General features: G+C 43.8%; 1 protein-coding gene across 2 annotated transcripts in view; it reads right to left on the bottom strand.

The window, feature by feature from the left end:
* The window catches only part of LOC140499406 (E1A-binding protein p400-like), a 123,361-nt gene that overhangs the window by 2,698 nt on the left and 110,072 nt on the right, over positions 1–10,591 (bottom strand). For both annotated transcript variants that reach the window (XM_072600784.1, XM_072600785.1), the window contains 9 exons: positions 10,511–10,556; positions 10,302–10,411; positions 6,043–6,247; positions 5,490–5,605; positions 2,890–3,111; positions 2,288–2,441; positions 1,783–1,892; positions 1,064–1,210; positions 606–665 (listed from right to left, as the gene is read on the bottom strand). In XM_072600784.1, coding sequence (XP_072456885.1) covers positions 606–665; positions 1,064–1,210; positions 1,783–1,892; positions 2,288–2,441; positions 2,890–3,111; positions 5,490–5,605; positions 6,043–6,247; positions 10,302–10,411; positions 10,511–10,556 — 1,170 coding nt within the window. The remainder of the gene's footprint in view (positions 1–605; positions 666–1,063; positions 1,211–1,782; positions 1,893–2,287; positions 2,442–2,889; positions 3,112–5,489; positions 5,606–6,042; positions 6,248–10,301; positions 10,412–10,510; positions 10,557–10,591) is intronic.

Below are 10,591 nucleotides of genomic sequence, written 5' to 3'. Positions count from 1 at the left end.
TTAACGGTGTTAGCAAGTGTGCCTGCAGATTTATTATCTTCTTTAACAAATGGCAGCAAAACACAGCACTGCACTATTACTTAACATTTACTGAATGTCAATACTAGGCTAGATGCTGTACAATAAAAGCCATGATTCCTGCCCCAAGGACTTCAGTCTACAACAGAAAGACAAAACAGAGACAGAAAACAAAACAAGTGGAGACCAGCAGGAAAACAAATGGGAAGAGGAAAGTGTCCAGCAGTTCAGTCGCCGGCCATCACTGACCATCTTCCAAGGGTCTGCAATGGCCTAGGAAAGCCTTCCCCAGAGAAGTTTTGAGGAGATAAGGGAGAGAAACTAAGGGAGAGAGAAGTAGTTTGCCAGATTGGGGGTGGGGGAACTATTCCCAGAGAAGGGGGCACCATGCAGGAAATAGACCCAAGACTGGGAGAACAGAGCCAACACTCCACCAGAGAGGTGGGAGGTGGGAAGGCTAGGAAAGAAACAGCATGGAACAGCAGAGTGACCAGAGACAACTAGAAAACATACTGAGTTTTAGTAATGGAATGAACACTGTGGACAAAGACAATGGTCAACTCCCTTCAGTAAGTTCTGAAACTTACCATATGTTGAATACTGGCCACTGTTGTTTGCTGTTGAACAACTTGAGGAATCTTTGCGACCTTGAAGAAGTACGGGGTTAATACAATAAGAGAATTGGAATTTCAAAGTAAGAAGGGGCTGCAGAGGCCAATGAGGCCACCCTATGCCTGAGGAGGAATTCCCCCAGACATCCCTAACAAGGGGTTATGCAGCCTGCACATGGTGCAGGACAATGATGGAGGACTTCCTTACAGCCCCATGCCCTCTGCCACTACCTCTGAACCCGACTTCCCTCATCTCCACTCCTGGGGCATAGATCTCAAGGCCAAGGGATAGGAGGAGTCTTTAATGTCCTGTGACTGACAGCAAGAGTGAGAAGGAACAGGGCAAAGTCATTCCAAGAGGCATAACTTGCCCCTTGATGGCACATTGGCTTGTCCTTTGAGACCTTGGGGGTGTAATGATACCACTGCCATACCTGTATAGGGGTTGGCACTTGCTGGGCTCCTGTGGGCTTTGGGGCCTGGGACAGAGGTGTCGTCAGGAACTGAGTTTTAATGCTGGATTGAGGAGCATAAGCCACTTTGTGCTGCTGGGCCTGGACAGTGACTTGCTGCGCACTCATCTAGAGAACAAAACAACTGACTGAAGAGGAGGTTCTGGGAAATATTTCATGTAGCAATGATTGTAATTATAGGCCAGGGAATCTGCTCAAAATAATGTCAATTCTGTATTTCTAAACTAAAGACATGATTAAATAAAAGTCAAAATATAACAAACATCAACGAGAGTTATTTAAACTCTAACTCGTATGCTTGTATAAAGTGTAAATATCCACAAAGGAGAAGGTGGGAGTGGGAGGGAAGGGCTGGGATAAAAGAAAGAAAAGGGAGAGAAGAAGAGAGGGAGAGAGAGAAAAGGAGAGAGGAGAACAAAGAAAAGGAGAGAAAATATGAGAGGAAAGGGAGAGCTGCAGGAAAAGGAGGAGAAAGAAGGGGGAGAGAAGAGAGAGGAGAGGGTTAAAGAAGGGAGGGAGAGAGACTGAAAGAGAGATCCTGGAGGGGCCCAAAGGAACCCTGCAGGTTTTCCTGGGAATGATACAAACTTCCTATAATGCAGTAAAATTCACAGCCTCTCTAGTATGTCAGGAGAAGTCCATACCCTGGGCCCACTAAGGGGGTCAGAGAGTGATCCTACCTTCTGCTGGCCGGTTGCTTGACTTTGAGGCTGAATGACTTTCTGTTGCTGGTGATGTTTGAGTTTCAGAAGCTGCTGGACATGCAACGGCTGAGCAACTGCTGTTGGTCCTGTACAGGGAAAACAGCAGTGGCAGTTAGCTTGCAAGAGCTCCAGTCACTACTACAGGGGGAGATTTTCTCCAGCATTTTGCTCATCTGTTCAGAAAATGGGGCTCTCTTCCCCTGCCTCCCTAGCCCAGTCCTGGGCTTTCCATTGGTCAGACCCAAACTCTCCTTTCACAGGAAAATGCTTTGGTTCGGTCTCCCATCCTTCAGAGAGCAAAGGCTCAGCGGGACACAGACTGCAGTTAAGACCATTCAAAGGGCCTGCCATGATGAAAAAAACAAAACCAACATGCTCCAAACTGCGGGCTTTAATAGGCCCAATCCATATCATGGAAGAACCGAGTCACGTTACATCTTAAACCTAAGTGACCAAAATGCCTGAAGATCTGGTCAAGCACCTGTGGCTTTCTGGGGCTGGCCGAGAGCCCCCCCAATTCCTGTCCTGTTCACGGGGAGGGCTGTGACTGCCGGCGAGGATACCCCAGGAGGTTTGGCAGGAGCTGTGGGGGCAGCGTGTCCTGAAGCTGGAAGCTGGGAAGTGGTCACACGGGTCTACATGGGAAGAAGCAAGGGCTATGTTAGCTTCCCAATGCTCTGAATCTGCCATGAGTTTTAAAGGTTGGAATCAATCAATCAACAAGTATTCCTGAAGCTCCTACAGTGTGCCAAGCACTGGGCTAGCTTCTGGGGACACAAGACCAAAGACTGAAACAACCCCTCCTCCCAGGGAGCAAAGTTCTAACAAGAAAGATAATAAGTGCATCATCACACATGCAGCATAAAGGTAAAATTAAGTACAACCATAGGCAAAGTGGCGTGAGAGGGAGTGCGCTAATGACTGGGGGGTTCAGCAAAGACCTGGTCTGCACACGGTGCACTGACTCTGGGGCAGAGACCAGGAATCAGTGCCACCAGCCACGGCCCAGAGAGACAAGGCCAGCTTGGCCAGAATCAGAGTCTACTTCAAAAGCTGCTCTAAACATGATGATGGAGAACTCACAAGGCGAGCAACTTGGAGGTTGGCCACGGTGGTGCCCGCCAGCACGGCTCCGGGCCTGGGGGTCTGGACAGCAGTGAGCTGGGGGGAAGGGGCTGGAGGGGGCAGAAGAGGGGGCAGTGGAGGAGGTGCCGGAGCTGTCTGTGGTCCTGGAGGAGGTGGCTGCTGAGGTGACAGCTGGGAGGCGAGCTGCAGCTTATGTTTCTGCAGTTTGATCAGATGCTCCTACAGGGAAATGTGAACATTCATTCTATTCTGCTTTACTGGGAGCTGCCAAAGCTTACATAATTGTCATCTTGTTACTTATGGACACTTGGAAGGCTCAGCATTCAATAAATTGATGCTTGCACCCACAATTCCATTTATATATCTATATACATACATATATGTAAAGACACCACGCATGTTTTTACATAATGAAAAATATAAACATTAAGACAAGATGCGATATTGCCATAGCTACACTGGTCTTAATGTACGAGGCAACTGACATTCATGGATATGGAATGGCTGCCTGTGTCTTTAATCAGCAGTAGTCAAAACAGGAAATGAACATTTTAACTGATTATGGAGTTTCAAATCTATTCATTCCCTACTGGAATGAAATTTTTAATATTTTGGTAAGTGCATCTGATTTGGCTAATTAGTGGCTTAACACATCAATTATTTAATGTATAGGAAACTCTCAATCAACTGCAAGCCCTGCTACACTTAAAATGTCAACAGTACTTCATGTTATGCAAACTTATTTATCATTAATCATTTTGTTTTTATCAACATGAGTGATATTGAATTAATTTTAACCAGTATTTTTATCTATGTCATCACCAAATAATTCTTTATTTATAAACATGACAGGTTTCCCAGGACTCCTTGGATAACCTCCACTATGATCCTGTTCTGATGGTTCAGTGTGGTATAGAGGTTTTCCAAGGCTGTGCTGGTAAACGTTTAACAACCAGCTCTTTGGGAGTGGGGTGGAGGGGAAGAGAGAAGAGATGTACTCACAACAGACTTCTAAGGTTCATCTGCATCATTAACATTTTTTCCATCACTGTCTTACGTCTAGACAATCAAAGAAGTAATTCAAGTCCTGATTTGTGACACTGGCTGATTTCCAAAATGTAAATGTTCACACTAAAAATTTAACAATCAGCTGGCACAAGCTAGCTCCAAGACACCCCTGAGGTCACCTCACCAGCTGAGAGCATGTTTTGCTGGTTCTACTGATCTTGGAAAGCTTCAAGCAATGGATCCAGTGACAGATTCTACGTCCACAGTCCAAGGACCAGCCTCACTACGTTGGGAGAGGCTCATTACCAGGCTGGCTATAGAGACTGATGCATTTTTCTGCTATCTCAACACACAGAGAAAACTTCTACCAAGTCATTGTGGGGTTGAAATCTGCATTCGTCAAGGAAGCACCCTAAATGATGAAATTGTGCCCTCATCAAGCACAAAAGGAACTGGAAGATGAAGGTCATCTGGAGAGCTATGCAATACAAACAAGGTTAGCAGGCTAAGGACTGGTCCAGAACTAATTCATTCTCTGTTCCCTCAAGTGTGTTCTTCCTTCTGACTTCACTGATAAATAACGTTAGGTGCTGTGTACAATCACACATGTTAATCATGATATCTGTATGACACTTTATAACTGTCTAGGTTCCTTTTGATATATTGTACAAGTGCAAGTATAAAGAAAACTCACTTGTTGTCTATTGTTACCTGCATCAGTGAGTGTCCTCCTCCACCCCAGCCTACAGACCACCAGATCACACAGGTGCCAGCAATGCAGAGAGCTTACCCAACTACCCTTCCTACCAATGCCTCTCTCTCCTTTTTCTTTCCCATCAAGATGCTAACCCCAACAAAGTCACCACTCCACCCTGACCGCTGGCCCACTTCTCTTTTCCCAGCACTTATAGATTGGACCCCTCCACCACACTTCCCCTCCCACAGGAAGGAAATGGCCACCACTCACAACACTTGGATAAGCAAAGAGGTAATAATTACAACCCTTCCGATAAGAGGAAAAACCACCAAGCTTTACTGTCTGCTCTGCCACTGCTGTGTTCCAGACCCCCAGGCATCATCATCTCCCTTGCTGCTGCGTGTCCAAAGGACCCCTGTATCTTGCTTGCTATCCTCTCCTCTACTGGATCCTAAGGACCACCAGCCTCTACGTCTGCTCTGAGCACTGTCACCTCCAAAAAGAACACAGGCTTCTTGAGAGCAGCAAGAACTGAGTCACTAGCCCTTAGCCTAGTTCTTGGAACAAAGAAAGTGTTTACTTAATACGATGCTTTTTCATTCATTCATTTTGTTTGAAACCTTGTCTTTCTATCCTCTCTCCCTTCCCTCTCTACCCCAACAGTTCAGAAGTCCAGGGGTTCATTCTATCCCCTAAAATCTCTTGCAGCAGACGTACAATCCTCTCCTTCCACTTTCACCATTTATCTAGTGCAGGCTATCATCAACACCCATTTGACCTCTTATCACCAAACCCATTCTCCTGCCAACAAAGACTTTCTAAGCTAGGATAACTTTCCTATGGCTTTTATTGCACCAGCCTATAACTTGCCCTGGCAGAGTAGGACCCATACCTGAGCTGCTGCTTGCTGCTGCTGCTGCTGCTGCTGCTGCTGCTGCTGCTGCCTGAGAAGCTGAAAGTGGGCAGGAGTGATGGTTTTGCTGGAAAGCTGAACTCCTGTGGCTGTCCCTGCAAAGAAAAGAGAGAAGTGCCCAAATCCAAAAAAAGGAATCCCCAAATCTCTACTTTGAGGAATGATAAAATTAGTAAATCTATAGGTAAAACTTCAGCTTATAAGACACAGAATTCTATTCTAAAGGATGATTCAACTTTAGAAAAATGTGGAGATTTTGAAATAGTTTAGAAGACACAGTCATAAAGATAAAGAAAAAGAACTTCCAGGTAAAAGACGGTTTCCTGGCTTCCCTTCATCATGCCTGCACACAGCAATGAAAACAGTACGCAACTTCTATATTCTGTGTAGATGACCTGCACATCTAATAAATAACTGTGGTCACCGTGCCTGGTAACAATTCCTGCTGTGTATCTGCACAGCACTTGGTCTTTTTCAAAGCCATTTTTAGATCTATTCTACAAGTAAAGGAATAAGAAAACCCAGTTGTTACCTTGTGTTACCTGAGTCACTAACGACCTCGTCTGAGCTTGCACAGGGGTCAGGTTAGTCATGGCCAAGGGGGATGCTGGGATAGGAGTGGCTGCTCGCACCCCCTGTGTGGATGCACCAGAGAGGAGCTCCGTAGAAGCAGCAGGTGTGACAGCCGGCCGAGGCTGGCTATGAACCACTGGAGCAGGAGTGCCACCTCCTGAAGCCTTTTTTAAGAGGAATACAAAATGTGAATTTTTTTCCAAGGGTGCATATACAATCCAAACATTCTAAAAAAGTTAAAGCCTCTCAGTTTGTTGTGAACAGTTAACGCTAAAAGGGGTATGGGGGCTTTCTGCTACTGATGGCTATCTGGATGGTAAGCAGACCACACCAGACTGAATAATGATCAAGAAATCCAATGAGAAACTATAGTAAGTGACCTCTTTTACCTAGAACTACTCAGAAAGTTTGCCCACATGTCTAGCCACAGCATGGCTAGAGATGAGACATGTAGCCTGCAGGGCTAATGCTAGAGTCTAGGGTTGCCACCCCAGAATAGTCAGAAAGCCTCAAGTGGGGAGCTTGGGAGCCCTAAGAGAAGAAGTAGCAGGCAGCAGCACAGTGAACAGCCTGGCACTGTGGTACTCAGATCCAGAAAGGCCAACACCCGGGGATCAGTCATCCAGAACACATCCTGAGATGCCGAAGAGGGCCCTGAAGATCCAATGCTCTGACCCTGAAAGATTCCCAAGGAGTTGGACTACAGGAAGTGAAGGTCACTACAAAAACCCAGGGGATGTGGGGCAAGACCATGCTGGGAACAGAACGTGATTCTAGCACAAATCCTAAATCCAGGAACTAAAACTAGTGAGAGATGTTGATCAAAGAAAATACCTGCCAATTAATTTGCAAATCTAGAGATCCAGAAAAAGGATCTCCACAATAACTACAATAAGAGACAAAGGAAAAAATGGATTTTCCACAAAGTACTTAGGAGAAATTAAGCAAGAGATTTTTTTAAAAATGAAATAAAAGCTCCTGAGGAAAGGACTGGAAGGACAATAAGTAGCTTAGAAGAGGAAGTGGTAAATCTTACCAAACAAGAGGAATCTCTGAAAACTAAAATAAACCAAATGGAAATCAATGACTCCATGAGAAAGCAAGAAATATTGCAATAAGATCAAAAGGTTGAAAAAATATAAGAAAATATAAATTATCTAATATTAAAAACATGGATGTGGAAGAGGAGAGATAATTTAAGAACCACTGGACTTCCTGAAAAAAATTCATTATTTAACAAAAAGGAGGAGGAGGAAGAGGGGAGAGGGAGGAGAAGGAGAAGGAGATGAAAGAGAAGAAGAAGATGGAGGAGGAGAAGAAGGAGGAAGAGGAGGAGAAGAAGAAGGAGGAGGAGGAGAGGGAGAAGAAAAGGAGGAGGAGAAGAAAAAGAAGAAGGAATAATAGGAGAAAGAAGAGGAGGAGGAGGAGGAGAAGAAAAGGAGGAGGAGAAGGAGAAGGAGAAGTAATAGTAGTTGTCTGGAATCTAGATTTCAAGATATCAAATACGAAAACAGTCTAGAGTTAACAGAAGGTAGAAGTAGAAATAATCTACCAACCTCTTCCTGGTAGGAACCATCAAAGTAAAAAATCCCAGGAATATCATAACCAAAATGCAACCAAACTCCCAAATCAAAGAAAAGTACTGTAAACTAAATAATCAGAAGCAGTTCAACTACCAGCCAGTCAGGATAATTTAAGACCTAGCAGCTTCCATTAAAAAACAAGAAAGAGATTTGGGAATACAGTATTCCAAAAGGCAGAGGAGCTAGGCTTATACAACCCAGAATAACTTGCCCAGCAAAGGAAAGAAAATGGACCTTTGGTGAAATAGAGAACTTTCAAGCACTTCTGAATTTAAAAAACAAAACAAAACTTGAGTAGGACCATCGAAATACAAACACAAGACAACAAAGAAACCTAGAAAGAAAAATTTATTTGAATAAGTAGAAGGGGTTGTCTGGTTTCTCATGACTGGAAAGCATGAGATGAGTACACAAGCACGGGAAAAGGGGTGGAATGGTGGGCATGAGATGAACTAACTCATATCTGAAATGGACAGAGAAATGTTGAACACACACGCACGCACACACACACACGCATGCACACGCACACACGCACACGCACACACGCGCATGCACGCACACGCACACATGCGCACACGCACACACACACACACAATAAGCTTCCTGACCCTGAAGTAACAGTGAAAAGCAGGGTAGAAATAAAAGAACTAATCATCTAAGAGGGTGCCTTAGATCACCTCTGAGGCAGGTGGAGAATGGCCAACAAAATACGTTCTACGAATGCAATGGGATATGACCTTGCCATGAGAAATTATAAAAGATGATTTCAGAGGATCCTGAGTAGTATGAACTGGCAGGGAGTATATTAAGCAGAACCAAGAGAGTAATTTATACAAGAACAGTAACATTGTAAAGAAAAGCAACTCTGAAAGACTTCAAAACCCTTATCAAGGAAGTGATGAACCACTCCTCTGGAAGACCCACGATGACACACATTACCCACGTCCTGATGGAGAAGTCATGGACAGAAGGTACCAAGATGTACCTTTGGATATAGCTAATGTCTACTGACATTTTTCTTGACTTTGCTTAGGACTTTACAAGTATAATCTCATTTGATCCTCACAACAATTCTGGGAGGTAGGTATTATTAGGTAGGTATGATCCTCAATTTACAAATGGGGAAACTGTGGCAAATGGCAGTTAAGTGACTCACCAAGGGTCACATAGCTAGTAAGTGTCTGAGGTCACATTTGAACTCTGGTTTCCTCTATCGAGTGCTCTATCCACTCTACTACCTGAGCTACCTCAGAAAAGCAAAAAGCAATAATTTTAAAAGAAGACATACTCTCTATGCAAAGGACAGCATGTTGGTATCAAAGAGAGGATGTGCAGAGACAACTTAAGGATTACAATTCTCCTAGAAGAATAGACATCAAACACATGAACACCCCAATACATGAAATAATACAAGAAAATAGCCCAGGACTTCGGATCACAGAAACAAAATGCCAATTGAAAGAATCCAGAGAGCATCTCCAGAAGAAGAAAACCCTAGGCTGCAAACTCCAAGACATATAGTGGTTAAATTTAATTAATTTAAAAAACAAACAATAAATTCTCAAGTGATCAGGAGAAAGACCTTCAAATGAAAAAGGAAACAAAATGGAATAACCTAAGATGATTCTGCACCCACCAAAAACCATAAAAGAGAACAGAAGAATGTGTTCCAAAGAACAAAGGAATTCAAGATACAACCTATAGTGACCTACTTTGCAAATCTGAGCCTAATCATAAATGAAAAAAGATGGACATTCAATTTCAAAAGAGAAATCTGAGGCATTCCTACAAAGAAAATCAGATTTAAACAGATGTTTGCTTTGCAGACTCTTCAGACAACAAAAGTACAAGAGAGCTAAATAAAATTGAAACTAAGTAAGTTACCCCTCTCCCCTCAAAAAGGGGAAATAATAGAAAAAGGCAATCTGTAGCCCCAGGTAAGTAAGTCACTTCACTACTGCGATCCTCAGTCTCTCATCTGTAAAATGGGGCAAACTTGCACTCACTAGGTTGTTGGAACCAAAGCACTTTGTGAGCCTTAAAGCGCTACAGACAGATGGGGTGTGACTGTTGCTATTATCATAAATATCCATTAAAGTTTTCCTCCAGCGCTTTCATTATGGTATGGAGACAACCCAGAGTCCTCCAAAGCTGTCAGCAAGTTCAAGTTCTGGCAAGTCCCATGAAGGTAGAAAGGCTTCCAGTAGAGGCCAGTCCATGTGCCATTATGTTTAGGATCACAGGGTCATGGATTTAGAGCAGGAAGAGACCTTCAAGGTCACCTAGATCACACCCCTCATTTTACACCAGGTTAAGTTTACAGAGGCTCCATCATCCATCACCTGGGAGCTGACTCGCTCATGACAATGGTTTTTGGCCAAAGAATTTCAAGAAATCATGCAACGAGGCATGGAAGGCTTGTTATCTGCAAGGGTAGAATAAGCACCCACACTGCTGAAATCATGCATCTGTGAAGAACTAAAGAATTAGAATACTTAACAAAAAATGGTAATAGCTATTATTTACGAAGTTCTTTGCATACCCAATCTAACCTGACTAGGAAGACACCCTAGTCACAAGGTTAGGTTTATTCTTTGGGAGGAGTGTGGGAAGGAGAGGACAAGCCATTACTTACTGCCAGTGGCCCAGGCATGGCTGGTGAGGCGAGACGCTTATTGACGGGCTGACATGTAGCTGCTGGGACGCCAGCAACCGTGTTCACGGTGACATTTCCATTCACAGAAGCTGAAAACAAACCAAAGCCAGGGAAAATGCAGCACAGTAAGAGGCTTTTGCTGGTTTCTTTACAAAGCACAAAATGCTTTATTACAAAAAAACTCTTACCAGTTGGGATGCTTGTACCTGTGACTGCAGGTTTGATTGTTCCACCCTGTTGAAAAGACAGTTTAAGTCACAGTATAAGCT

This window comes from Notamacropus eugenii, chromosome 4 (assembly GCF_028372415.1).
Source record: "Notamacropus eugenii isolate mMacEug1 chromosome 4, mMacEug1.pri_v2, whole genome shotgun sequence".
Lineage (NCBI taxonomy): Eukaryota > Metazoa > Chordata > Mammalia > Diprotodontia > Macropodidae > Notamacropus > Notamacropus eugenii.
The sequence above is the reverse complement of the archived record's forward strand: the minus strand, read 5'-3'. Positions and strand labels throughout refer to the sequence as shown.